Consider the following 27051-nt stretch of genomic DNA (forward strand, 5'->3'; position numbering starts at 1 on the left):
TTCACGTGCACGAGGGGCCCAGAAATCAGGGGGGGGGAGGCCCTGGGCTGGCAAGTGTTAGGGCATGAAGGCCCAAAAGGCCAGGGCGGTGGCGTATGCACAAAGACATGCGTCTCTTCTCAGACATGCGAGCGGTGGAGGACCACGTTAACGAGACATGGCCTCCCAGGGGCCAGAGAAAGAAGCGGAGTAGGGAGGCAACGGGGGCGTTGAGAGTCTTTCGGCACGTTGCTTATTGGCTATAGTAACAAGCACATGTGGGTGTCGGTCGATCGTCGAAGAGAACTCGAAGAAGCAGCAACCAACCATGAGCACGCGTGGCGGGGAACGCACATGTTCTGAGGTGGCAAAGCAGGCTCGAGAGGCATTTGACCGTGTGCAGAAACACTTGTCACTTGATGATGCTGCGCATGCGGATGGTGTACGAGCGAAAGCGCTTCATGCCATTTGTGAGACGCTACAAGAGGCGCACGACGAGATCCGCCAAGCGAATGAGACGGATGTCCGTGAAGCGAATGAGCTTGTGCGCCAGGGAAAGCTTTCTGCACAACTTGTAGCACGACTGGATCTGTTCAGCAAGCGTGGGAAGTGGGAGTCAATGATCCAGGGTGTGGCGGATGTCGCATCGCTGCCGTCGCCACTAGACATTTGTACACGAGCGACGCGTCTTGCTGCTGCACACCCAGGTGATGATGAACGCGATGCTACAGGAGCACTGGATCTATACCGTGTGACATGCCCTATTGGTGTGCTGCTGTGCATATTTGAGGCGCGTCCTGAGGTCATTGTGAACATAGCGAGCCTGGCGATCAAGTCGGGCAATGCGGCTATATTGAAAGGCGGGAAGGAGTCGAAACACTCAGCGCATGTACTGTCGCGATGCATATCTCAGGCTCTTGCAAAGAGTGGCATGCCAGCGCATCTGATCCAAATGGTCGAATCGCGCGAGGAAATCCAATCGCTCCTGCACGAGGAAAAGTACATCAACCTGGTGATTCCTCGTGGGTCCAGTGAGCTTGTGCGACATATTCAGCGGGAGGCACGCATGCCGGTGATGGGCCATGCAGATGGCCTGTGTACTGCGTACGTCCACAGCGATGCGCCTGAGAAGCTCGCGATCGAGACGGTCCTGGATGCCAAGCTCGACTATCCGAGTGCATGCAATGCCATCGAGACACTTCTCGTCCACCGCGCGCACTTGTCATCAGCGGGGCTGTGGCCCAAACTCGCGCGCGCATTGATCTGCGCGGGTGTGCGGCTCCATTGTGATGAGGCATCGCGTGCGAGTGTTCTGTCGAGTGGACTCTCGGAAGCTGAGGCGAACTTGGTCCTGTGCGCGACGCCCGCCGACTTTGACACCGAGTTCCTTGACTTGGACCTGGCCGTGCGTGTCGTCGACAGTGTTGACGAGGCCGTGGAACACATCCAACAGCACGGCTCCGGGCACACCGAAACAATTCTTTGTGCGCCGCTCAGCAGCAACGACCATGGTACGAGCGCTTCATCGATGCCTCCTGCAGCCAAGGACGAGGACACGTACGCGCAGCATTCGGCTGCCGAGATCTTCACGCGCTCCTTGTCGTCCTCGAGCGTCTATGTCAATGCATCAACACGCTTCGCTGATGGATTCCGCTATGGCTTTGGCACCGAAGTGGGCATAAGCACAGGTCGGATTCATGCTCGAGGACCTGTGGGCCTCGAGGGCCTCGTTACGTACAAGTATGTGCTGCGATCGTCAGGCGGCGGCGCTCAGACCGCCAGCGCATTCGCACCGGGTGAGCACCAGCGTCGATGGGCGCATGAGCCGATCGAGGCTGTGTACCCGACGCTGTAGCGCTCGGTTTACGGCTCGGTGTCCTCGGCGAGCAGCTCGTACATTTCATCTGTCTCGTTCGGCGCAAGAATCGAGTCAATCAGGTCACTTGCATACGCTGCCGCACATTCCAGCTGCGTTTGCATCCGTGTTCGGCGTGTCTGTGCATGGGTATCATGAGGAACAGGCATGGCGTGAGTGAGCCAGTCCGGCTCCGAGGCAAACGCAATGCGTCCCAGTGCCACTATACATGCGGGTCGGACGCCGTTCAACACGGCCTGCGCTTGTGGCGAATCGAGTTTCTCAGCCAGATGGCGCACAGCGATGCCTTCTGGCATGTACAGGTCATGAAGGAACTGCGTACTTTGGCACACGCGCTCTAGTGCTCTGTATGTGGATGTAAGTAGGACGTTACGAAATGGATACGTACGTTTCGGCATAGGTCGCGGCGGGCGACGCGGGGACCGGCTCGGTGTTCCAGACGAGCGCCACATCCCAACTGAGGCACTGGATCAGGGCCGGCAGGAGCGGGACGCACTCAGCCAGCATGATAGAAGTGTCGGGCCATCGGGCCGCTTGTGTCAGGAAATACAGGATCGACATGTGGATCTCGTGGGCCATCTGTGGAGCACAGTCGCCGCGCCGGTCCACAAGGTGCTTGGCGAGCACATCCAGCACGGGGAATCGCGCTTGGCTCAGTCGCGGTGGAATGCCTGCTTGCCATGTCGTGTCGAACTGCGCCGAAAGACAGATGTGCAATGTCAGTGGATCCGACACAGTCATCACACACAGCTGCAGAGTATGAATGAGGACAGACGATTCGCTCGCTGGCGTATCCAGGAGTGCAAGAACAACGCCAGGACTCTGGAGAAATGGGTGCAAATCTTGAAATCCTTGCGGCGCTACAGTCCATGCTATGACTTTGCATAGACGCAACACACTCAAGAGCACCATGTGCCGTGCTTGCTGTGGTGTAGACAATGGCCCCGCATTGCCCGATACGTGGGCGCTGCTGCAAGTGCGCATGACGCTAGCGTTTAGGCTGCTCAAATCCGTTCTAGTAGATGCTTTGCGCACACATTCAATCATAATCTGCATCATGCTGGTAGGCGTGCTGGCGTCGCTGCGAACGTGCTTTGGCGTCACTGGCACTTGCGCTGTCTGTGATGACGATGCTGCCGGCGGCGTCGTCGCATCACAATATTGCGACGTCGTCACATTGAGCACTTGCGTCGCTGTGACCCATGGAAGGCCACCGACTCGTTTCGTGATGTGCGGCACGAACGCGGTGTGTGCTATGCCTAGAGATGCCATCCATGCGAGCATTCGGCAAATGCTCTCTGTCATAGAGAGGTGCAGGAAAATCCCTGTAATGATCCGAATCGCCACAGCCACTGCCTCGTACAGATGATGCGATAGCTCAGACCAGACTTGTTGCACGATGGAATGGAGCTGTCTCGAAGGATCTGCTCCTTGACACGCACGCATCGCCTGTCGCACGACTGGCTCCCATTCTGAGAAAAAGGCTGCATATGAGCTGCCACGTAGCACACTCTGCCATAACAGGTCTGCCGCACGACGGTATCGAGTGCGAACACCGGGAAGGGTTTGCGTGGGAAGCTCTTCCGTTAGTATATACAACAGCATGGATTCAGGTTGGCGATGAGGAAGCGAAGGGAATGACTGTAGTGGCCTCTGTAGCTTCGATTGCTGTTGAGATGCCGAGTCACTCGGAGCCCCAGGCTCAGACGTTATGATCGGATATATGCAGGACGCTCGACATGGATGGCACAATACATGAGTAATCCAGCGCGTTTGCAGAGTAAAGATAGCCGTCAATATATGGTCACGAGTATCGGGTGCATCGTTCCCATCTTGAGACTCGAGAAGGCGTTCTGCCTCTGGCGATGGCGTCGGCGTGGATGACGACGGAGATGGTGATCGTGCTGGAATCGACGTAGTTGGAGATCCAGGGCGCTCTGTTACTGGTGTTGTTTGTGGAAGCGCAGGGCGTATCAAGGGAACGGCTGACACTGGTACATTCCTGGGAACTCTTTCAGAGACAACACTACCACTGGCAGCCACAGGCTCATTCGTCGTCGGATGAGGTGGCAAGAACGTATTCTCGAATCGTGGAAATGCCCGTGGCGTCATTCTGGCTGCGTTCACAGACCGCGACTTGGATGGGCTGGAAGGCTCTTCATTCACATAGGGTATAGGCCGCTTGCGTCGCGTCAACGATAGCGGCGAGGTTGTCGGTGGCATGTGTTTGACCTGAACACGGCGAGAGCGCGTGGGCGTAGAGAGAAGTGGATCCTGCGTACTGGGGCCTGGTGTCGGTTTGGAAGTATCAAAAAGAATAGGAGCCCGGCGTCTGGCTGTAGATGGCCACGCAGAGCGGCTTGAATCTTGCTCAATCCGGCGAAAAGCTGCCGCTGTCTCCATGCGCTCTAATTGGCGCCGGTTCTCTTGCTGCAAAGATTCGATACGTTCGCGATATTCCTGCTCCATTCGGTTCTGATTTTGCTGAAGCCCTACATGCTGTTGTTGTGTACGATTCAAGTTCGCACGCACAACCGCAACTTCCCCTTGCTTCTGCTGTGCCTCTTGCCGCAGCTGGCGGACCAACTCGGCCTGCTTATCGTACAAGACCCGCAACTCATCGAGCTGCGCTCGAAGCGAAGTAGTTGTCACTTCATCCACTTCCTGATTTTCATGGCTCTTGTCGTGCACCGACGGAGTCCAAGCCGCCTGCGCTTCCAACCCTTGCTGTTGCTGTTGTTGTTGCTCCACAGCTTCCTGCTCAACGGCCAGCAGCTGGGAATCCATCAGCTGATCAATAGCCAGGGACTCCCACCATTCATCATGGAAGTAGTCGTCGCCTTCATCTTCCGACATACCATCCGCGCTTCCTGCGCCCTGTGTTGTCCGTCCGAGCAACGATGTCCTTTCGACATCGCTCTCTACACCCCACAGCAGACCTTCTAGCACGTGGAGGCCGCATGTTCCTCCACATTGGATGTGTGTTCGTTCGAAACAAGTCCACAAGCGCCTTCTGCCTAAAGGGAAAGGAGCTACGCGCGTGTGCGGGGTGTGTCTCGATTGCTCGCAGGGCGTGTCTGTCGCTATGGGAATCAAAGGTGTGTGTGTCGATCATCATAAAGATATGACTCACACACATTTCAGGTCTCACGTCTTTGCTCGCGGATGAAGCCCCTTCTTGTATCAAGCAGTTTGACATCAAGACGCTCTTTGGACGAAAAGTCGCGATCGATGCATCCATGAGCCTGTACCAGTTCCTCATTGCTGTTCGTCAGTCAGACGGCCAGCAAATGATGTCGGAATCTGGCGAGGTGACTAGCCACTTGCTAGGCTTTTTTTACCGAACTTTGCGCATGATTGAATTCGGCATCAAGCCAGCGTACGTGTTTGACGGGAAACCGCCAGATCTCAAGAAAGAAGTCGTACGTTGTACTTAGGCCTTTGTACTTGCTGAAAGTTTTCTAACAAGACGCCTGTATGAAGCTAGTGAAACGGTTCGGCCGCCGTGAAGAGGCTCGCGAACAGGAAGAAGAGAAAAAAGACGTCGGTATGTTGTACTTGTGTCTCAACTCACACGGGCAGCGGATAGTGAAACGCTCGATCAACTTGCTCGGCGGCAAGTGCGTCCAACAAAAGAGCATAATGCAGAGGTGCAACGCTTGCTCACGCTCATGGGGATCCCTTGGATCGTGGTACGTGGGCGCACGTGTTTGGCAACTTTTCTCACAAGACCTATAGTCTCCGTCAGAGGCCGAAGCACAATGTGCTGAACTTGCGCGTGCAGGCAAAGTACGTACTGTGCTTGTGAAGCGTGACACTCATGCCACACATCAGGTCTATGCAGCGGGTTCCGAAGACATGGACACACTTACCTTTGGTGCACCGATCCTGCTAAAAAACCTCACAGCCAGTGAGCAGAAAAAGCTTCCAGTGACAGAAGTTCATCTTGGCAAGGCGCTTGAGGAACTCGATATGCCCATGGAACAGGTACGTGCTGTTGCTTTGTGTGGACGCGTTTGTACGCGCTTCAACACACATGCCTGCATTCCAATCTTTCCCTTTCACGCTTACACACACGTAAGTTTGTCGATTTGTGTATGCTATTAGGGTGTGACTATTTGGATCCTGTGCGCGGTGTTGGCCCCAAAAAGGCGCTCAAGCTGATCCAAGACCACAGGACACTCGAACGTATTCTGGAGCATCTGAAACAGGCTGACGATGCAAAGAAGGCCAAGGCAAGTGACGCACATGGGTCAGATGATGATGAGGCTACGTCCATCAAGAAACGGCCTGGTGGCATCCAAGTTCCAGATTTCTGGCCGTTTCAAGAGGCCCGCGAACTATTCCTCACACCTGAAGTGCAGGATGGGCATACAGTACAAGTTTGTATAGAAGAGATTGGCTGACTGGATGCCATTCTCGCTATATCCTCTGCGCATCATTACTTACACGACCGCCAGCTCAAGTGGGAACAGCCAAAGACCGAGGAGCTTGTATCGTTTCTTTGTGGAGAGAAGGGATTTAGGTACGTGTGCACGAGTTTGGCTTGACGACGCTTATCAACATTGCAGTGAAGAACGCGTTCGCCGCGGCTGTGAGAAACTTTCGCGGGCTGTTGGACAGAAACAGCAAGGTCGATTGGATAACTTTTTCTCGTACGTCGATTCGATCTGCGTCTGGACTCCCCCCACTTCTCCTGCGGACTACATCTAACACACGTGAACAGCGCCGCCCCGAGAAGTCAGAACCCCTCATCTGCACCTGCATCTACTAAGCGCAAAGCTGCATCCAGTTCATCCAGTGGGAAGTCGACCCGTCGTAAGTAGTGGCTCTATCATGTCTACAATTAGGAAAATATTTGTCATTGGTTTTTTATGATTTATGCAACTGAGTCAGCCCTTGCATCTCAAAGCCTGTAGTCAGCAGGTAGGCTATGGGTGTTCCACCACACCTGCAGGTAGAAAGTGAACTACTGGCGTTGTGGGCGATAGGGAAGGCCTGAAACGCTGCGATTCCAGCTTGTGTCTATCACCGTAGCCCCTCGCCTTCGACAACACCGAACTCGTCCACGCTTGATTCGAGCTGGGTCGTAAAACGACAGCATGAGTCATTTGCGGCCTAATTATGATTATCCAGCTGGTGCTCCCATGAGCATCAACATGCTCGATGATCATAGTCAAGAGGAGCTTCATCCAGTGACGACTTCATCGTCGCAACCTTCGCAATCGCTTCCTGCTGACTCGCCCTTCAAGGATGGCTTCGGTGGTATCACCTCACCGCCTAAACAAAGCATTGGCCATATTGATGCATTGACGTCGTCCAGATCCGGCCATGAAAACATCGACATGAATCCGCCTCTGATTGACCACGACCATTTCAATGTGATGTCTTCTTCTCCGGCCAGCCAGGACCCTGGCTTGGGCATAACTGGGTCTTCAACTCATTTTCCTGACGACGGCCACTATAATGCAACGGCCGTCGAAATGTATCCTGATACTTCTGTTTCTCCCATGCACAACTATGGCAACATCGGTCCTGCGGCTGCATCCCCCCTGCTCCATCGTGGGAACTCTGATGCTTCAGCATCCCCCATGTTGAATTATGGCTTCCCAGACTCCGGGACCTCGCCACTTCTCCAGCGCGGTGGCTCCATCACATCTGATTCGCCTATGCTAAACTACGGCAACATGAATGCAACAGCTACGCCCATGCTTAGTCGTGCAAACTCCGATGCTACATCTTACCGGCTGCTGAACAGGGATCACGTCGACCCATATGGGTCTCCCGCTATGAGTCACAGGAATTTGGACTTTCATTCATCCCCCATGCCCAAGTACGATCCTTACGATGTTTCTTCCTCTCCAATGTATCGCAACGACAGCTTCGATCATACGTCCCCCTTGTCACCGATGGATGCGGATCATAGTCATCGTGTGCTTGTTGATGAGAAGGAAGAAGAGGATGTACCCATTGCTTCGCTACTGAACTCCTATCTGAATAAGTCTGGCACGGCTTACAGGGATGCCGATGGCTTTAGTACAAACAACCTGCACGGACGTAATGCTTATCGCGATGAAGACAGTGACATTTCTGACTCCGATAACATGGATCCGTATCCATGGATGACCATGGCGGACGTCAAGGAGCCTGACGATGTCATTCATGATCCTGACATGAAGAGTCCCAGAAGCAGATTTGAGCCCTGGCGCGCAGTTTTCAATGTCGGGACCATCATTTTCTTAATTCTTGCTGTATTGATGTTATTTGCTGGCTATCCCATTCTCCACAATTACACTATGAACCACAACACTGACAAAGTCAAGCAATCCCTGAGTCAAGTCCAGTCCCACGACTTTTCTTATCCTTCAGGCTCATTTCTTTCGCGCTTCAATAACTCGAAGCTTTCCAAGAACTTCGATAAAGACGCTCGAATGTTGATCGACCCTGATACCCCCGAAGATGCATATGAACTAAAGTCGAGCTATTCTAGAGGCAGAAAAAATCGTCGATTTAAGCTTGTTTTCTCTGACGAGTTTAATACAGATGGCCGCAGCTTTTATCCTGGCGAAGATCCATTCTGGGAAGCCGTCGACTTGCATTACTGGGGTACTAACAATCTCGAATGGTATGATCCCTCTGCCGTCACGACCAAGAATGGATCATTGCGTATCCAGCTTGAACAACACCCTGAGCACGAGTTGTACTTCCGTGGTGGTATGATTCAATCTTGGAATAAGCTATGTTATCGGAACGGTATTCTGATCGCGAGTATCCAGCTTCCCGGATTCAAAGATGTAAGTGGTCTCTGGCCGGCCTTTTGGGTTATGGGCAACTTGGGTCGCGCCGGCTTCGGTGCCTCTCTTCAAGGCACCTGGCCTTACTCATACGATCAGTGTGATGTCGGGACTTTGATGAACCAAACTATATGGAATTCGACTCATCCGGAAGGCTGGCCCCCACATTCAACTGATCTCGGTGGTGCCACCATGTTCAACCAGAAGCATAACACAAGTTCGATTTCTTTCCTTGCTGGTCAAAAACTTTCTCGGTGCACTTGTCCTGGAGAAGATCATCCTGGGCCCTTCAATGAAACGTTAGGCGAGTTTACTGGCCGCGCTGCTCCAGAAATTGATGTGTTTGAAGCGCAGATCAAGGACGACAAGTATGTTCAGATGTCCCAGTCGTGCCAAATGGCTCCATACAATTGGCAATACAACATTACTTGGGAACATGGAAAGGCCAATACTTTCCATTTCTTTGATGATGAAGATGGGTCTATATTGAACCCATACACTGGTGAAATTACGCAGCAATCGCTGAGTGGCACACACAGCGCGAGTCAAACCGCTGTTCAGTATGTGGCCAACTCTACGGATACAGATGTTCCGGGTAACTTCGCTACATACTCTATGGAGTATCGCGGAGGTTCTCACAACAAACAGAAAGAAGATGCTTATGAAGACAGCTATGTTGTTTGGACGAGTGATGGGAAACCATCTTGGGAATTATTCCCTGATGCGGTGTTGGCAGATTCTCTTTCGCATGTGGGAGCGCGACAATATCCAAAGGAGCCAATGTACATTATCCTGAATCTTGGCGTGTCTAAGAACTTTGGTGATATTAAATGGGACAAGCTTATGAAAGCGTTTCCCTTTGAGATGGCTGTGGACTGGGTTAGACTATATCAAGATCCCGATGATCCTGACTCTCATTTAGGCTGTGATCCAGACGACATGCCAACAGCAGACTACATCAATCGTCATATGGAAGCCTACACCAATGCGAACTTGACCCTTTGGGGTAATACGCGTGAAGAAGGCGGCTACGGTGCCGATTGGCCGAGGAATCGTTTGTACAGTGATGGTGGAGCCTGTAAGCGCCCTCCCTCCAAGGAGCCAGGCGATCCTGATCCCAAGTTCAAGAGCAAAGCTCCTTACGTTCCATCCGCTTCAGTTACCAAGACTCCTGGCGCTCAGTTTAATTGGGGCGATAGGACTAAAACCTTGCCTATGGCTACTGATGCTATGGTAATTCCATTCCCATAACGCGTATACCATTCCGTCATGTGTCTCCCGTAGAAAATGCATTATTTCATCAAGTCTCACTCCATACCACAATCCCACATCTGGCACGACATGTGGAAAGTGGCATTGGCATTCAAAGTCTGCTTGCCTCGCGCATTAACCACTGCAGTGGACAAAATTCACTGCACAAAACACGTATTCAATTAACGCCCACACATATGATTGGTCTAATCGTTCTTTTTTTTTCAACGCGTTTTTTCCACACAGCCCAAATACGCGCGCCAGTGCTAAGCGTTACAGAGGCGACACCTTTCTGATGCGACATTTCTTATGCATGCTGAGTCAAGATAAAGTCGAGCCTCAGTCTTGAGGGAGGCAAGGTATGATCCGCCTTGGCAGTCTGATCATCATCTACCATGTCGACAGGCGATCCTTCAAGGGAAGCAATTGTACATATTGATTCTAATGGCGATGGACAGCCCGAAAGCTATGCGTTACCGCCGGCTATACACCTTAACCCAGAAGGTGCTATAGAACGTCAGAATTTGTTACCTTCGACAACGAACTATGGTTCTGCATATACGAATGAATTACAGACAACATCCTTTTCATCGCCTGCCAATTATGGTTCTGAAAATGGGCGAGGTTCTCCGACATATTCAATTCCGCCACCCGTGAAATATGGTCCCGAAAATGAGGAAGTGTCACGAACCAATTCCTTCTCGCAACCTGCCAACATTGGATCCAAAGGCGTCGACGAGACAGTGAGGTACTCATCCCCGGCATTCGGACACGCCGAGCTGGAAGACATCAAAGAGTCTGAAAACTATTCTCTCCCACCGCATGCAAACCATGGATTTGAAAACGGCCGGGGAAGTGATGTCCTTTCACTACCCCCACCCGCTCCATTCAGTGACCGGAGCGCACAAGCGGGTTCGATGGGATACGAAGGGGTGTCAAGTCAAATTCCTGGAAGGTCTAGTCCACAAACACCTGTTTCGTTACGGCGTCCACAATCTACAGCTGAGCAGAGCACCGGGTCAGAGCCACAGGCCAACACAGTACCCTATGGGTGGATGTCTGGCATCGATGAACACAATAATGATGACGACCTTCATGATCCTGCGAAACCAATGCGAGGCTCATTCGAGCCAACTCGCGCAGTAGTAAACGTGGGCACGTTGATTTTGCTGGTATTATGTTTACTCATGTTGTTTGCAGGTTACCCTATCCTTCACTATTACACTGAAGACAAGAATGATGATGACCGTCTCAAGTCGTTCAAACAAATCTTTGACGGTGAAAACGTGTACCCAAGCAACGCACCGTTCCTGCGCATGAATGACTCGAAATTGCAGAACAATTTTGATCCAAGTAAAGTTATGTTCATTGACCCCGACACCCCCAAAGAGGCATACACCATGAAAAGTACTTTTACTGGAATGGATGGAAAGGAGTTCAAACTTGTTTTTTCGGACGAGTTCAACACAGATGGTCGTAGCTTCTACCCTGGTGAAGATCCGTTCTGGGAGGCAGTCGACTTGCATTATTGGGCCACCAACAATTACGAATGGTATGATCCAGCTGCAATTTATACGAGCAATGGCTCTTTGCGAATTCGCCTGGAACAGCATCCTGAACATAACCTCAACTTCCGGGCTGGCATGCTACAATCATGGAATAAATTCTGTTTTCGAAATGGCATTTTGATTGGAAGAATCCAGCTTCCTGGCTATCCAAAAGTTGCTGGACTTTGGCCCGCATTCTGGATTATGGGCAACCTGGGTCGTGCAGGCTATGGTGCAACTCTGCAAGGCACGTGGCCGTACTCGTACGATCAATGTGATGTTGGCACCGTGATGAACCAGACACTTTGGAATGCAACATATCCTGATGGATTTCCGGAAGGAACCACTGACTTGGGTGGTGCAACCGTGTTTAACCAAAAGCACAACACACGTGCACTATCTTTCTTGCCCGGTCAGAAATTATCGCGTTGCACTTGCCCAGGTGAAGATCACCCCGGTCCATTCAAAGATGGGCAGTTCACTGGCCGAGCTGCGCCAGAAATTGACGTTTTTGAAGCACAGGTGGGCTATTTCGACCACACAGATATAAAAGGTATGACTGTTTCACAGTCGTGTCAGATGGCACCATACAACTGGCAATATGATATTACCAAGTACAATGAAAGTGACGCTGTTCATCTCTTTGCGAAGTACAGTTTACTTAATTCTTACAACGGTGAAATTACGCAGCAATCTCTTAGTGGCGTGAGCCCGGCTAGCCAAGAAGCGATTCAATATTCTGCTAATACCAAAGATACCGAAAATGATACTGCATTCGCCGAATATGCTTTGGAATACAGGGGCGGTCCATATGGCTACGTATCTTGGCTTTCCAATGGCGCGAAAGCTTGGGAAATTTACAAGGATGCACTTGTTGCTGATAAGAAGTCCCAAGTCGGTAATCGCCAATTTCCGAGGGAGCCCATGTACGTTTTGCTCAACTTGGGAATATCCCGGAACTTCGGTGATTTTGAGTGGGATGACGTGATACCTGGTTTTCCTTTTGAAATGGCCGTCGACTGGGTTCGAATTTATCAGGACCCTGACGACCCGGAATCTGATATCGGTTGCAGTCCTGACGATATGCCTACAGCTGAGTATATCAATCGCCACATGGAAGCTTATACCAATCCTAATCTAACGGTCTGGGGCGGTTCGCGTGATGAGGGTGGGTATGGAGCGTATTGGCCGAAAAACCGTTTGTACAATGATGGCAATGGTTGTAAAACGGATAGGTCAAAGGAACCCGGTGATCCCAACCCTAGCTATCGAAGGAGAGCTCCTTACGTCCCCTCCTCCTCTGTTATTGCTGGTCCTGGTGCACAAACAACTTATCCCCCTAAACGCTCATAGTCATGAAATAGTATAGAGCGCGCCAAATAAACACTACATAATTGCTTGCGACCAAAGCCATTGTGCATGCGAAGCACGTGATGAGCTCGAACCTGGCACTGGAAGATACGATCATTTTTTTGCCAAGCTGTGTTCGCTCGAAGCGAAATTACTTTCCAACACCAGGGCAAATAGCTAGTTGAAAACGACAAAAACCCAGAGGATTCGCTGCTTGTAAAATATCCACCAGTGCGTCGCTTGGTCTTTGTCTGTCTGATTGTGACTTGTAGAATCGGTTATCTGTTGCAGGTACGTAAACCTGATCACACACGGACCTAACCGAATGCAGTCGCGCCGATCTACAAGAATTAGCTTGCATTTTATCCATGGCCAAAACGTATCAGCAATCACATGCGACCTCTAAACCGCATGATGGATTGCCTGTATGGCCATCGTCAGTTGTAGTGCAGGAGTCACAGTCACCGCTTGAGCTGCACGCTATACCAAGAGAGACTCTCACAGCCGTCAACAATGATGATGCCTTGTCACGACCCAGTTTTCCGTCCTCAAGCGATGACGAGTACATCCAAAGCATCATGGCTCCTACAATTACCGACATTGAGTCTGATTCGCACCTTCATGATGCAAGTCATAATCCTGGAATGGGACTGCTCTTGTCATTGTCGGATAGACTACAACCCCCGGTTGATCCGTCTGTGTTTGACTCTGTGTCTCCATCTGCATCCACATTGTCTGCTAGTGACTTTGTCTCGGAAGGTCCCAAGTCGGACTTACTGTGCCATGCGATCTCATCGCCCTCAAGCATGTCTGTGCCCCCCTTATCATCTTCGGATCATGCTATCTTTTCGTCTCAACATTCAGGATTTGATCACAATGCACACCTTGACACAATTGCCTCGGCAGCTTCTGCTGCTGCTGCGACTCAATATGAGGAAGCGGCAGCATTCCAAGCCAAATATTACCACGAACACCCCACAGCACTCCGGTCGTCCGCGTCTGCGTCTCTTTCCTCCTCATCAACTGATACCTATTCGTTTGCTCCGACTGATTCATCGAGTGCGTTCTTGTCATTAATGCGACCAGCATCTCTTGCAATGCACGATCTGGATACGTCACAATGTAATGAAAAAAAGCACGAGGATATGCATGCTTTGAAAGATGCCATAACTGACGCTAGGTGTTCTCCGAATCGTACGACAACATCAAGGGCCCCATCCAGACCAGCATCGTGCTCAATCACATCGTCCGGATCAGTTTCTGCATGCTCCACTATGACAGTGCCCACAACGTCATTTGGCACCTCATTCCTAACACATTTGAATGCTGATGCTGTGCTATCTTTTGACGATGAACGGGACGATGTTGCTTCAACAAATACCCCAACGAATTCGGGTTCTGGTCCTGTTCGCAGTGTCGCTCCCCAAGTACCTGTGCAACGTCAGACAATACCGGAGACGGCACAACAACTTCATACTCACGAACCAAATGTGCGAGACACACCACCATCACTTAGTGTGTCAAACAGTTCACCAGCAAGAACAGTGTCATCGGCCATACTGTCAGCTAATGTATCCCCGTTGAGTGGACAGACCTCCACTGCGAAACAGGCTATACAAAGTCCCTGTGAAGAAGCGAAAAGGCCTAGGACAGACCCTGAGAAGGCAGCGGAGCCACGCACATCGTCGGAGTCGACGCAAAAGCGGTTTCAATGTCCAAAGTGTTCACGAGCATTTGCCCGTGCGTACAACCTTAACACGCATTTATCGACACATGACCCTGACCCGTCACGAGCCAAGCCCTTTCCGTGCCCGTACCGTTCCTGTCGTGCTGAGGGTGGACGCTCTTTCTCGCGGAAGCATGATCTTCAACGACACGTAGCAAGTGTGCACGAATGGGAGCCTGAGCCAGGGATTCACGGCGATTCTGGCGACGTTGGCGAGGGACAGGAGACAGGCGGTCTAGCTAGTTTGGGTCTGGGTGCACCTGGCAAAAAGTTTCGGTGTGATGAATGTGGCCGAGCGTTTGTCCGCCGGGACGCGCTTCGGCGACATCACTGCGAAGGCGCATCTGCTCATGCAATGCTTGCAAGGAAAGCGACCATATTTGAAAAACCGCCGCCAGCTTATGCTATGCGCACGTTCCCCGGCGATGTTGTTCAACGTGTAGCATTGCAGCTTATGAACAAAACTGATCCCAAGGTGCCATATGCTCCCGAAATGGTAAAAACATCAGCGGCCTCGCGCTCAGAGGGCGAACCCCGCTCTGAGCCATCAAGGATCCAGCGAAATCCTTCTCCCAGCTTGGCCACAACCTATGTTACTTAATGCCCTCATACGTTTGTATATCACATGAAAAAGTAGTTTACGCAGGGCTTATGTATTATATTACACACTCATATACATCCCATACTTTCATACAATTTATATTGTCACTAAATTTGGACCTTACATGCGGCGGGCCTTTTTCGTCGAGACATGGTCCGGCTTTGTTCTAGACATGTCGGCATTCGCTTGCGCGCGTGCATGCTCTAGTGCCAACTGAAGTACGACGTTATGCTCCTGCAAAATAGCTTGCTCACCAGCACGAACAACGAGGGCCATGCGACGTCGGTCCTCTGGTGGTGCCATTTCGCATTGCGCCACCAATGCTTTGCTCGTGTCTGGCCACGAAGTAGGATATGCACGCGTGCGAAGAAGCAGAGCATCACTCAAAATGGATGCCACGGCAATCATCGCACCTTGCGGTGGCGAGCCAGGCCAAGTATGGTTATCCAAAGGCTCTACGGCATCGAGTTGCGCCTTGGGGAGAGCCTCTTTCTTCTTTGCGCGTTCAAAGCCTTCTTGCGTCAGGCACAAGAGCCTGACAAATCCAATAAGATCCTCGGAGATATCACTAGCAGCATGACTCAGTGCACGCTTGTTTGCCGACGTCAAGGTACTGTGTGCATCGATCGGTAAGGTCCCTGCGTATGGTGGCAACGCTGTTGGCTTGCTGAGTCGGCATAAAAGGAACACTTCATCAAGACCAAGTTCAGTACATGCCCATTCGAAACGTGGCATTAGGCAAGCACGAACGGCATCACCTGCCGCACCCGTGACTTGGCGCAATTTTGCCGCTGCAGCGTCGACAATGATCTCTGCGGGAAGTTCAAGCAGGTCGCCACGATTCGGCTCATCAACAAAGCCATAGCGGCGGAGCAGGTCGCTATTGGGTGGATTCCCATACGTGTTGAGCAACTGTTCGCCCACAGCAATGGCACGTGTACACCGCATTTCCAGCGCTTCGCGCTTGTAGAAGCAGCGTGTGTTTTCAGATCCGAACTTGGCGTTTAGCATATCGGCCATGGGCACCATTGATATATCACGAACATCCTCCTCATCCTCCTCTTCTTCTTCGTTCTCATCCTCGTCATCATCCTTGTCCTCACCTTCGTTTTCTTCGTGTTCATCGCCTTGTTCATCTTGCTCGTCCTCATCTTCTTCGGCCCCCCTGCCCTCCTCATCCGCAATTCCATCATGAGGCCTTTGCGACTCATCTTGCTGATCGCTTTGTGGCATTGCACGCACAACAGCGACCTCAGCGGGAGCTGACGAGATGTCTGCTTCGTCGGGCTCAGCATGCGTCAGGTCCCGTTTTACGTGGAAGCTGCGACTGAGTATAGACGAGCCCATCCGGTGGTACATGTTCACATGGTACCAGCGATCAATTCCTGCTTGCACATCGGATGATGGCAAAGTGCCAAGAAACACATTCGGATATTGTTGGATATACGGGAGCACACATTCGTGGTAGTCGGATTCAGCCTCAGCACGTCCAATCTTGTCTTCCACATCTGTTCCCTTGAGCTCTTCCAGCTGATCAGAGTTCCAGAACATAGGAGTAGAAAATTCTTTCGGCATGATACCAAAGTATGGACCCCATGATATGGATGCCATATCCTGCTTATTAGTCTGTAATGATGACGCGCGCCAGTGTTCCCACATGAGCATGAGGATAATGGGACACCATCCTCTGTTCATTATATCGAGCCATGAGCACCCAGAACTTGGAGGTTTTGCTTTCTCCGCCGCCTGGCACGTTTTAGCTAAGGCGCTTGTATCTAAATTCATGAGCATGGAGCGAGGAATTGTAAAGAGACGCTCGTTCTCTGCAATTGGTCGTGTCGCCACAAGACCACGCCCCATTCCCGGTATCTTTTCTAACGATAAACTGGGATCGATCCAGCCTCCATTCTCTGTAAACCAAGCGAGGAACGCTCGTTCCTCGTCGTCGACCATATGCGTATGTGAGCACACCCAGAGAGGCTATGCAGGTTCTAAAATTGGAAGAATAAAACAAGCAATGTTGTAACAAAAATTTCTGGCGTTGGGAGACGGCCGAAAGATCAACGACATGAGAGTGGAAGCAACACAACAATTGGCTAGATTCCTCGGCCTCACTCTTTCAGTGATCAGGTTTACCGATCAAGTCATTATATACGTGCCCACAGACCAGGGGCTTGTTCAGACTCATAGGACTTGTTCGCGCAAACCATCATCATGCAACTAAAAATCGAGAGTCGCGGTAACATCAAGGGCGCGTACTTTCCGTTGGAAATCAATCTGCCTGATGATGCTACGCTGGGAACGTTGAAAAATGGCATTGCGAATCTTGTGCCTACGTTGCCAGTTGCCCGTCAGCGACTCGCTAAGGCTGATAAGCAGCCACTCGTTGACGACGAGAAGCGGCTGAGTGATTTAGGTGTAGAGGGAACTGCTGCTCTGACAGTCAAGGATCTCGGTCCTCAGATCAGCTGGCGCACTGTGTTCCTCGTTGAATACGCGGGCCCATTGATCATCCATCCCCTCATCTATTACGGAGCACCTTCGTTCTGGGCTCGATTTGGTTATTCTTACAACACATCATCAATACAGACAATTGCATTCGTGCTTATCATGGCACACTTTGTAAAGCGTGAGCTGGAATCTCTTTTTGTTCATCGCTTTTCAAATGCTACGATGCCCGCCTTCAATATAGTGAAGAACTCGTCGCACTATTGGCTACTCTCAGGACTTGTTCTTGGCGGTGGCTTGTACTCGCCCTCGCTTGGTACTGAGGCTGTAAGCGGAACACTTCGTAATAACCGCGTCTTTCTCGCTATATGCGCATGTGTATGGCTTGTTGCTGAGCTAGGCAACTTGCACTCGCATCTCATACTGATGAGCCTGCGGCCTAAGGGGACACGGGTGCGCCAGATTCCGCGTGGAGGCGCATTTGAACTTGTCAGTTGCCCGAACTACTTTTTCGAGGCTGTTGCTTGGTTCGCGATCACCATTATGACACACTCACTGAGTTCTTTGATCTTCCTTGTGGTCTCGAGTGTGCAAATGACGCTATGGGCGGTCAAGAAGCACAAGAACTACCGTAAAGAGTTTGGCGCACAGTACCCTCGACAGCGCAAGATTATGTACCCCTTCGTGTTTTAATCACGTGACCAGACCGCGTTGGATGCGACGCGTAACCGTTGTTAGTGTGTTGTAGTGAGGTGGGGTGTTGGTCTGTAGTCTTGTAAGTGTCAAGAGGAATTGAGCAACGGACACTCGCACATTTGCCATCTTCATGCGACGCCTGTGGAATGGTGCTGTGAATGTACGTGCAAGAATGTACTTACAAAGCAGATCACCTCTGATGCTGATCTAGACGCCGCCATTGCTCCGCTACTCCCAGTGCTCGAACTGAATGAAACAGAAGAGTCATGGGATCACATTGATCAGGCGCTCGCTCAGCTTCAGGCACTCACAAAAAATGGCGCCACCAAGGTCCCGTCGTACATGATGCGGATTCAGCAGGTGGCACCTTGCATCACAAGATCGGTATGTATGTCGCGTCATCATGCAAATGCTCATATGCGTGGAAAGCTTTTATCGGAACGGACTCGCCTGTCCGGTACAGCGAGTGATTTGTTAAATTCCATGGCGCCTCGCCTAGCTGAGCGTTTCTCTCCATTTGTTAGCGTGTTTATACCGCCACTTTTACAGCTGTGCGGTCGAACAAACAAAGTGGCCTTACGTCGTGCGGAAAAGAGCTTGCACTTGATCTGCCGACACTGCCGGCTACCAAATGTGGTGCCATATTTGATTCAATCACTGATGGACAAGTCTGGCAGCACACGCGCTTCCGCTGCAGAATGTTTGGTCGTTTTACTAGAGTCGTGCGATCCTGAGCGACTTCAGAGACGTGTTAAGGACGTGGAGCACGCGATTCAACTCCTTGCAACCGACGCAAATCCTCAGGCGCGTGCATTGTGCCGCCAAATCTACGGTCTTTATGCAGGCATGTGGCCAGCTCGATGCGCTTCATTTTTTCCAACGTTGTCTCCCACTGCTCGACGCTATTTGGCCGCCGTGCAGCCTGTTGAGAGACTTTATACGCATGACGACGTCCAGCACCAGGAAGATACCCCATCACCCATTGCTACTCACCCTATGATCACACGCGTATCGCGAATAGAGCCTCGGCAAAAGACCAGATCACCGACGCTCGTGTCCAAGACACAAAGCACATCTAACACTCTACAATCCTTGACTATACCACGCACGCCCCCCACGCCACTAGCGTCAAGCGCAGATCCATTTGAACGCACGGGCGTCCCACCCGTGCCACCGCGCGGCTCAAATCCTAGTGATGGCGTTGCTTACCGATTGGCTCTCGCACGCGAGCAGGCAAAGCTTCGTGCGACGCAGCGTCTTGGTGCCACATCTACAGACACCCCTGGCACACGTCTGGCATCGCGGGCCTTGGCGCGCTCATCTGCTTCAATTGGAAGTGCACGCCGTGTTGTTGTCGGACGAAGCGAGCCCACAACACCAACGACACCGCAACCTTACACCGTGGATAAGAAAAACACTAGTCCTTTCACTGCAAGTTCGCAATTCACACCAAAGCGGCGTCCATTCTCGGTGGTGAATCAGGATCGATCGCCACAAGCTCGTATGGGGCTGCGCACGACGCACGCAAACATAGATGAATAGCGGACATGCTAGTAATGAAAATGGACACAAAGTGGATGCCAAGAAAAAAATATTAGTTCTAAAAGGTTCTCATGTTGAAAAATTTAGTAGCGACAAAGTCCACCACCACCATTCAATACGGGTATATCATTTGCAAACTACACTGAAGCTTGTGTCAGTATGTAAAAAGGCGTAGCCTTTCGATAGCGTACACTCAAGAAAATCTGCTGCCATGAGCCTGTTGTGTGAGAAATGGCGCAAAAGACATTCATGGATCTTGCAAAATACTTACAGTTCCAGCGCTAGCTCAGGGGGAATCTTGCGTTCAAATTCTTTGATAGGGTACTGGTCATGCTGAGCATAACGCGCATGCCACTGTAGGTATTCCACGACTTTTTCAAGCACTTGGCCTCTGCTAGTGTCAACGGGAAAAATGTGGACAAACGGACCTGATTTGGAGCTGGCAGATGCCACTCTCAGCTTCGAAGAAGCCTAATACGGTCAGTTCACTCGACCCCGTGCCTTGCTATGACGTACCCCCTTCGTCTGTTGACAACATGGTGCGGATGGTGCCACTCAGCATTGCCCATTCGCGATCGACAATAAAGCGATAGCCGTCCTACGCATACAAGTCAGTCTTTGAAAGACGAAGTTCGTTTCGTACCTCGCTCAAAAGCGTCACCCACTTGTGCGCATTTGACATAGTTAATGTTCCTTCGATCGACACACCGGCGCGCAATGAACGCGTCCAGGACGTGCGGAGTACGTTGATCATCGCACAGCAATAGTTTATTCATCGGCCGAATACGTCGATGGAATTGCGACGACGCAAAAAACCACGGACCCCCGCATCGTCGGAGTCGATGAAAACTTCATTGAAGTCATGGGCACGAGGTTGACTGGGGCCTCTCGCCGAAGAAAGCCTTCGCTAGCATCGTCGAGCGAGGGAAGTTCGGAACATCTGTCATCGACTCAAGGTGAAGATATGGAAGAAGGTCCCAGTCGGTCTTTCACTTGTGACAAATGCGGCAAAACGTTCGCTAGGGGTACGTCCACCATTGCCGCGTGACTCACTCGCGTTGTAGAGGATCTTCTTAGGCGACATCAAATCCGCGAAGCACGCGCAATTTCGAATCCGTCCGTTGGCCGGCAGAAAAGCTGCTACGCTTGCTCACGCAGCAAGGCCCGCTGTGATCTAGGCTATCCATCTTGTGAGCGTTGCCGCAAACGACAGATACCTTGTGTACGTGACATAGTCTGACACCTTTGCAGGTTTATGCGCCTCATACTGGCAATCCGAATGCCCGCCGTGCACGAGAACAGGGCCTGCAGTCACTGCGTTCCGGATCAACTGGCGACGCTTACCATGCCCCGTATCATATGCCGAATCTATCCGCTGCTGGCCAAAGCTTACCAAACTCGCCATTTCACCCTGTCGATCAGCCTGTGTCGTGGAATACAGTACCTGAGCTCGATCTTAACGTCGTTCCTTCACGACATTTCTCAGACACGTCCGGCGACGAAAGTGATGGCGACCAAACGACCGATTCACTTGAGACTAGGTTCGGTAACACTAGCTGGGAGACGTCGACAGCTCCAACCCCACTTCCATCGACATCAGCACCACTATCATACTCGCTTGATACATCACATTGGGGTATTGCGTACAACAATTCCCCCATGCTCGCGTCGCAAGGACCGCCAAACACGCAGCCCTCATTTACAGGAAAGCAGCGCGAAACGGCGCCGACTTCTGATCCTGTTTTTCCAAGCAGCATGTTTCCTTACTCAGCCCCCTCATCCCTTACGCCAACGTCCGCGCCCGAGTCTATGGATGTGGCCAGCACCAAATTGGAACCGCCTCCCATCCGTCTCGATATGCCTCCCATTGGTACTAGTGATCATCTTGCTCCCCGCCGAAAAACACCTCTGAGCTTTCACAGCTATGTACATCGAATCTGATGCCTCTCCCATCAGCTGGGGGTGCATCTCATGTTCCTTTTACGCCCACGCGTCTGGTCAATATGTCATTGTTTTCGCCAGTGCATTTTGGGATCCCGCTTGGATCCAATGACCTAAGCATGTGGCTGGATGAGCCGGTGGTACCATCGCCTATGTATGAAACTGGTGCATGCACTGGATGGACAGGTCTCATTTCCTCGGGCGTCGATACTGGCCGGACACCTACTGTAACCTCGTCACGGATGGGGCTCATCAAAGGACCACGGCATGAAGAAGACTTGGCACATTCTCCGCGCTCGTCTACGTCACTATCACCTGCTCTTATCAGCTCGGTAGACTGGTGGGCCCATGACTACGGAGCACAATCGCGTTTCCATCGATATATGCTTTCATGTGTCTCCCCAACAAACGCCACTCAAGTCTCAAGATTGCCGTTCCACACTCACTGCTTCGCTAGTCTCTCGTTTTCTCACGTACTGTTCATTCTTGTGCCTTCGGGATCCCGGCGCTCCACAGCCTCCATTCATGCATCGGTACATGCTTCTTACTCAACGCGACAAGCTGCCAGCATCTCTGGCGATCGCACGCTCTGCACTTTCTGCATTGGCTATGCGGTTGCCAACGAGCGAAGTATGGGCGTGGCGGCAAGTTGGTGCGGAGCTTAGCGGACTTGTGGATCAAGCTCGCGACCTTGTTTCACAGTACGAGCGTGTGCAGACAGAAGGGACGCCGCTTGAGAGACACCTCTGGTTCCAACAGGGCACGAGCTTTGATGGATGCTGGGAATGCCTCTCATTAGTCCAGGCACTATGGTGCTATGCAGTTGTCGGCGCATTTGATGACAGTATGGGTCCTGCGCACAAGGGTACAGCAGCCAGCATGGCTCAGCGTGTATGGAATCCCTCACTCTTGCCATCAGCCATGACTGTCCTTGAACAGTTACTCTGTGTGCTAGCATCAATCGGCACTACGCTCCAGGCTCAGTCTTGGAAATGCTCTACAGTTTCATCCAATGCAAAATCATCGGATACGTTTGGATTTCTGTGGTGGGGCTTATGTGAGTCCATTCGGCGCTCCGTGCTTGCCACGCACGCACTGCTTGTAGTATGGCAATACACACGCGCTGCGTCGGAAGAGACACATGCACCCGCTCCGCGCTTAGGCTCGCCACTCATATGTCAACACATTCCTTCTAAAGTATGGGATCATATCATGCAGCTGGAACTCCCTGCAATTGCTTCCGTATTTGAGGCGGACAATGTAACACAGTGGCGCCTCAACATGGAGAAGCACGCGACACAGCATGGCGTCAGCGAGCAAAAACTCTCTCTAATGATGTGTATGCAATATCGCCCGTCGTCGGCCAGCGAGGATCGTGCGAATATACCATTTTATCTCACGTCGTACTTCCACCATCACGACGAGTTCACGAACATTTGCCTCTGCGCCCTATTTGGCTTGACAGAGTCATAGTTAAATAAAATTGCACTTTGTTCATCTTGGCACAAAATAACCAGCACCAGCAGCTTGGACAAACTCCGTCGTCTTCTCCACTCACGCACAGACGCTCGTACATACGGACCCAAAGAGCCTCTTGGCTCTTGCGTGGGGGAGAGAGATAGGGGCGTTTCCTCTCCACCCTTGCCCTCCGCCCAATCTCGCTGTTCTTGATGACCATAGTATGATTAGTCAGCACGGGTGCGTTGAGTACTGACTTCTCGCGAGGTGGATCGGCGGTCGCCTACCAGCATGGGTGCGATTGTCTATACCACTTTGGGAACGCTCCTCGCCCTTGCATTGTATGGCGCAGGATACTTGATTTTTACAGGTAAGAAATGATTGCATTTCTTACACCAGGCTCGGGCGACCAGTTTGCCGTAAATACATTTCTTGAGCAAACAAGTCCGTATGTGTGGGCCAACACGGGGATTGGTTTGTGCATTGGTCTCAGCGTAGTGGGTGCCGCATGGTAAGTACATATGACTTTTCCAACAAGCAGGGGTATCTTTATAACCGGATCTTCGATTCTTGGTGCCGGCGTCCGCGCGCCGCGGATCACGACAAAGAATCTGATCAGCATCATCTTTTGTGAAGTTGTGGCCATCTATGGTGTCATTATGGCAATTGTGTTTTCTGCCAAGATTACAGGGCGACTAGAAGACGGAATCAATGGCCTTTGGACACCTGAAAACTACTTTACGGGCTATGCGTTGTTCTGGGCCGGTCTTACTGTCGGCCTGTGTAACGTGGTATGTGGTGTGTCGGTTGGTATCACTGGTGCGAATGCAGCAGTGGCAGATGCGGCCGATCCGCAATTGTTTGTAAAGATTCTTGTGGTTGAGGTATGTCGTATTGCTGATTGTTGGACACATCTTATACCACTCACAGGTGTTTAGCAGTATTCTTGGGTTGTTTGGCCTCATTGGTACGTATGCCGTCCCTGGCTTTTTTTTTCATCTTGGTGACTCCAACCAACTGACACATTTGCTTCACAGTTGGCCTCATTATGGTATGCGATACTTTCATCTTATGGACACTCACGCGTCTTCTTAGACTGGCTCAGCTGAAGAGTTCAAATAGACAGACGAAACACATCATAGCACGACACGGATACTATTGGCCTAAACACTCTTTGATCAAGTCAACTGCACCTGCGCGACAGAGCCTAGAAAGTCTGTCACACGCACATGTTCTAATGGACGTCCATATAAATCGGAGCGCACCTGCTGCGTGGAAAATGTATCGACTTGGTCGACGCTGGAAAACAGGTCTTGCAGTGTCGCTGTCGAGGTGCGAGTGACTTGCTCCATGAACTCCAGCACCGCTCGCGTGTAGCGGTCAATGAGTGGCAAACCAACATCGTAGTCCGTGTTGTACGAGTAAGAACTCTCATCTTTCACACTGCTGCCCACAGCTAGCACATTAGGACTGTACAGACGCGAAGCCATTGTGGATGCCTGGCATGTGTCGATCATAAAGAGTAGCTCATGGTAACGCCGCTTTTCCCACATTTGCTCAATGGCATCAGCCAAGTCATACGCACTCATCTCTTCTGAATCTTGGAACTTGAGAAACTCGTCGCCACCATGGCCTGTCATGTATAAAAATACGTTCGAGTGTTCATCTGAGTCGAGGCGTTTCGAACGCGGTGTATGTGCAGGGACGCGCCCTGTAAGTAGGCGTAATAGGTTCGTCACCGTCACTTCATAACCCCGGTAATCCACTTCAACATCGTCACCGTATAAGTCTAAGTGGCGGTCAGACGAGGCCCAGACTGAGCCAGGATACCGATTACGTGGATTGCAAGCGATGTCATCAGACAGCATCAGAATAATGTGGCTATCAGGCATGCCAAGTCGTTTCACCGTTCGATACATGCCGAGTGTATTGGCTAAATGCTGTGTGTGTAGGCGTAAGATTCACATTTCAAATACACGTACCCTGTAGTTAAACCAGAACTTGGACGTGCCCACGAGAACAGCCCAGTTGTTCGTATGTGTCGTGGCTCTTGCATTTCCTGACGCATTCATGCTAGTAATATTTGGCGCACTTGTGCTTTTGGACTGAAAAAAACGCGTCACTGCATCAAGCTGCTCGCCAGGCACGAACCACTCTGGCTTGGCAACAGGAAGTACACCCATGAGCACGGCCACAAGCGCCGTGGCCACGGCAACGGCGAGCGCTGCACGCTGATACATACTGGCACTGGCCATCTTTCGCAATTTTGAGTGAATATGCGCGTCACTTGCTCGAGCTTTAGCAGCAATGGAACAAGCGCGTGCCAAGACAAGCGACGCGCGTTGTTCTGGTGACGCGCGTTGTTGTGTTGTGACACTTCAAGAGATACGCAAATGTCCACATGCATTAAAAAGGTGGGTCTCCTCCATCTGAGAAATATTTTTTTTCTTGTTTGGCATAGGAAATTTCTGCGTGGCTCTGCCGAGAACGTTACATTGCTATGAAGTTACTTTTGGAAGCTGCTGTGCCCAATATGCGCGCCCAAAGGTCTGCGCAACGATAAATGGGAAAACAATGGTGGCGTCACAAAACACTTTGACGGTATCGCCGCCATTCTCCTTACTCTTAAGCTTGCCCCAGCTAACGGCTTCGTCAGGCCGAGCGCCGCTATCGGAGCCATCGAACTCCTGACCTGTGTTAATATAGACGCCATAGTCAGCACCATTCCGAAAGAGCATGGCATTTGCAATCTGGTGCTTGCAAACGCCGCCACCGAGGATAATGATACCGGCCTTCTTCGCCTTCACACTCATGTCATTGAGCCGGCGGATGTCACGCACGAGATCGATTGTGAGGCCTGGATTTTTGTATGAATGAAAGTAGATCATATCACCAAGTGAGCCATCGGTAAGTGCAGGACAGAATACAGGAATTTGATTCTTTGCTGCCCAGTAATATACACTGCGTTCATCATTGATCTCGTGACCCAAACGCTCAATGACGCGACTTGGCGTCCAAGCGAAGCGTTCTCCATTGGATTCGGGAGGTGCTGAGTCCTGCTCAGCACGCATTCTATCGAGAATCGGCATGACCCAGTCCTCAAACTTGCAATAGTTGTCATTGGGTACAATCAAATTGCCAATTCGGTTGAGGCCGCGTTTCCGGAGTGTCGCACCGTCCAAATGGAAACTGCCCAGATAAGTTGGTCCAAGGCACTTGATAATGTCCTCTTCGACACCGCCCGCGGTAGTCACGATGCCTGACACGAACTTGTTTTTGACAAGGAAATGGATTACTTCACGAAGCCCCGACGAAATAAGGTTGGAAGTATAACCGAGAAGAATCGTGCAGCGAACATTCGTTGGGTGCGCAGGATCGTCCTTGGGGAGTTGAGAATGTTCGTCTTCAGCTGGGTTGTACGAGGGGTCTTCGCTCAAACGCCATGTACGCTACTTGTGAGTAAGTGACAGTACGTACCATTCGCTCAATAATGCGAACAGCTTCGGCAACGGATGTGCCTTGAAAGCCAACCGTTGCCAAGCTGCCCATCAGTGCATTTAGATCGTTGGGATCTTGCTTTTCAAACTGCGGGCCAATGGCCTCTACTGCTTCTGAAGGCAGGGGCTCGGAGCGCATAAGCACTGCAGACTGTGCGCTGCTAGGCACTGCTCCTTCCTTTTCGTTCATGATACCACGCTCTCCGAGAGTGAAGGAAAAGGCGCTAGGCACTTGAGATAAAAAAGGATGCAAATTTTTACATAGATATATAGACTACATCTAGAGGTGCTTCCCCAGTACTAACTGGGCAAAGTGGAGCAGTATAACAGCACTATACGTCAAGG

At 51.3% G+C, this 27051-nt stretch overlaps 15 protein-coding genes across 15 annotated transcripts; 10 read left to right on the forward strand and 5 right to left on the reverse strand.

The window, feature by feature from the left end:
- Positions 1–307: 307 nt before the first annotated feature.
- On the forward strand, positions 308–1834 carry MGL_0159 (uncharacterized protein; the record flags this gene model as incomplete). The annotated part of the gene is made up of 1 exon (XM_001732332.1): positions 308–1834. One exon carries the CDS (start codon positions 308–310, stop codon positions 1832–1834), a length of 1527 nt encoding a protein of 508 aa, XP_001732384.1.
- A 390-nt stretch (positions 1835–2224) lies between these two features.
- Positions 2225–4711, reverse strand: MGL_0160 (uncharacterized protein; the record flags this gene model as incomplete). Its single annotated transcript, XM_001732333.1, has 1 exon — positions 2225–4711. The coding sequence occupies one exon, from the start codon at positions 4709–4711 to the stop codon at positions 2225–2227; it is 2487 nt and encodes an 828-aa protein (XP_001732385.1).
- Positions 4712–5713: 1002 nt separating this feature from the next.
- Positions 5714–6261, forward strand: MGL_0161 (uncharacterized protein; the record flags this gene model as incomplete). Its single annotated transcript, XM_001732334.1, has 2 exons — positions 5714–5842; positions 5938–6261. The coding sequence occupies 2 exons, from the start codon at positions 5714–5716 to the stop codon at positions 6259–6261; spliced, it is 453 nt and encodes a 150-aa protein (XP_001732386.1).
- A 696-nt stretch (positions 6262–6957) lies between these two features.
- On the forward strand, positions 6958–9900 carry MGL_0162 (uncharacterized protein; the record flags this gene model as incomplete). The annotated part of the gene is made up of 1 exon (XM_001732335.1): positions 6958–9900. One exon carries the CDS (start codon positions 6958–6960, stop codon positions 9898–9900), a length of 2943 nt encoding a protein of 980 aa, XP_001732387.1.
- A 395-nt stretch (positions 9901–10295) lies between these two features.
- Positions 10296–12800, forward strand: MGL_0163 (uncharacterized protein; the record flags this gene model as incomplete). Its single annotated transcript, XM_001732336.1, has 1 exon — positions 10296–12800. The coding sequence occupies one exon, from the start codon at positions 10296–10298 to the stop codon at positions 12798–12800; it is 2505 nt and encodes an 834-aa protein (XP_001732388.1).
- A 365-nt stretch (positions 12801–13165) lies between these two features.
- On the forward strand, positions 13166–15124 carry MGL_0164 (uncharacterized protein; the record flags this gene model as incomplete). Its single annotated transcript, XM_001732337.1, has 1 exon — positions 13166–15124. The coding sequence occupies one exon, from the start codon at positions 13166–13168 to the stop codon at positions 15122–15124; it is 1959 nt and encodes a 652-aa protein (XP_001732389.1).
- A 120-nt stretch (positions 15125–15244) lies between these two features.
- MGL_0165 (uncharacterized protein) lies at positions 15245–17077 on the reverse strand (the record flags this gene model as incomplete). Its single annotated transcript, XM_001732338.1, has 1 exon — positions 15245–17077. The coding sequence occupies one exon, from the start codon at positions 17075–17077 to the stop codon at positions 15245–15247; it is 1833 nt and encodes a 610-aa protein (XP_001732390.1).
- Positions 17078–17338: 261 nt separating this feature from the next.
- On the forward strand, positions 17339–18265 carry MGL_0166 (uncharacterized protein; the record flags this gene model as incomplete). The annotated part of the gene is made up of 1 exon (XM_001732339.1): positions 17339–18265. The coding sequence occupies one exon, from the start codon at positions 17339–17341 to the stop codon at positions 18263–18265; it is 927 nt and encodes a 308-aa protein (XP_001732391.1).
- Positions 18266–18685: 420 nt separating this feature from the next.
- Positions 18686–19810, forward strand: MGL_0167 (uncharacterized protein; the record flags this gene model as incomplete). The annotated part of the gene is made up of 1 exon (XM_001732340.1): positions 18686–19810. The coding sequence occupies one exon, from the start codon at positions 18686–18688 to the stop codon at positions 19808–19810; it is 1125 nt and encodes a 374-aa protein (XP_001732392.1).
- A 126-nt stretch (positions 19811–19936) lies between these two features.
- Positions 19937–20492, reverse strand: MGL_0168 (uncharacterized protein; the record flags this gene model as incomplete). Its single annotated transcript, XM_001732341.1, has 5 exons — positions 19937–20027; positions 20082–20201; positions 20239–20281; positions 20327–20408; positions 20454–20492. 5 exons carry the CDS (start codon positions 20490–20492, stop codon positions 19937–19939), a joined length of 375 nt encoding a protein of 124 aa, XP_001732393.1.
- Positions 20493–21169: 677 nt separating this feature from the next.
- MGL_0169 (uncharacterized protein) lies at positions 21170–21751 on the forward strand (the record flags this gene model as incomplete). The annotated part of the gene is made up of 1 exon (XM_001732342.1): positions 21170–21751. The coding sequence occupies one exon, from the start codon at positions 21170–21172 to the stop codon at positions 21749–21751; it is 582 nt and encodes a 193-aa protein (XP_001732394.1).
- A 537-nt stretch (positions 21752–22288) lies between these two features.
- MGL_0170 (uncharacterized protein) lies at positions 22289–23224 on the forward strand (the record flags this gene model as incomplete). Its single annotated transcript, XM_001732343.1, has 1 exon — positions 22289–23224. One exon carries the CDS (start codon positions 22289–22291, stop codon positions 23222–23224), a length of 936 nt encoding a protein of 311 aa, XP_001732395.1.
- Positions 23225–23500: 276 nt separating this feature from the next.
- Positions 23501–24304, forward strand: MGL_0171 (uncharacterized protein; the record flags this gene model as incomplete). Its single annotated transcript, XM_001732344.1, has 4 exons — positions 23501–23579; positions 23609–23720; positions 23751–24093; positions 24140–24304. 4 exons carry the CDS (start codon positions 23501–23503, stop codon positions 24302–24304), a joined length of 699 nt encoding a protein of 232 aa, XP_001732396.1.
- Positions 24305–24387: 83 nt separating this feature from the next.
- Positions 24388–25464, reverse strand: MGL_0172 (uncharacterized protein; the record flags this gene model as incomplete). The annotated part of the gene is made up of 2 exons (XM_001732345.1): positions 24388–25149; positions 25192–25464. The coding sequence occupies 2 exons, from the start codon at positions 25462–25464 to the stop codon at positions 24388–24390; spliced, it is 1035 nt and encodes a 344-aa protein (XP_001732397.1).
- A 243-nt stretch (positions 25465–25707) lies between these two features.
- MGL_0173 (uncharacterized protein) lies at positions 25708–26896 on the reverse strand (the record flags this gene model as incomplete). Its single annotated transcript, XM_001732346.1, has 2 exons — positions 25708–26658; positions 26687–26896. The coding sequence occupies 2 exons, from the start codon at positions 26894–26896 to the stop codon at positions 25708–25710; spliced, it is 1161 nt and encodes a 386-aa protein (XP_001732398.1).
- Between the last annotated feature and the right edge of the window lie 155 nt (positions 26897–27051).

This window comes from Malassezia globosa, assembly GCF_000181695.2.
Source record: "Malassezia globosa CBS 7966 chromosome Unknown mgl_sf_1.1, whole genome shotgun sequence".
NCBI classification, from domain to species: domain Eukaryota; kingdom Fungi; phylum Basidiomycota; class Malasseziomycetes; order Malasseziales; family Malasseziaceae; genus Malassezia; species Malassezia globosa.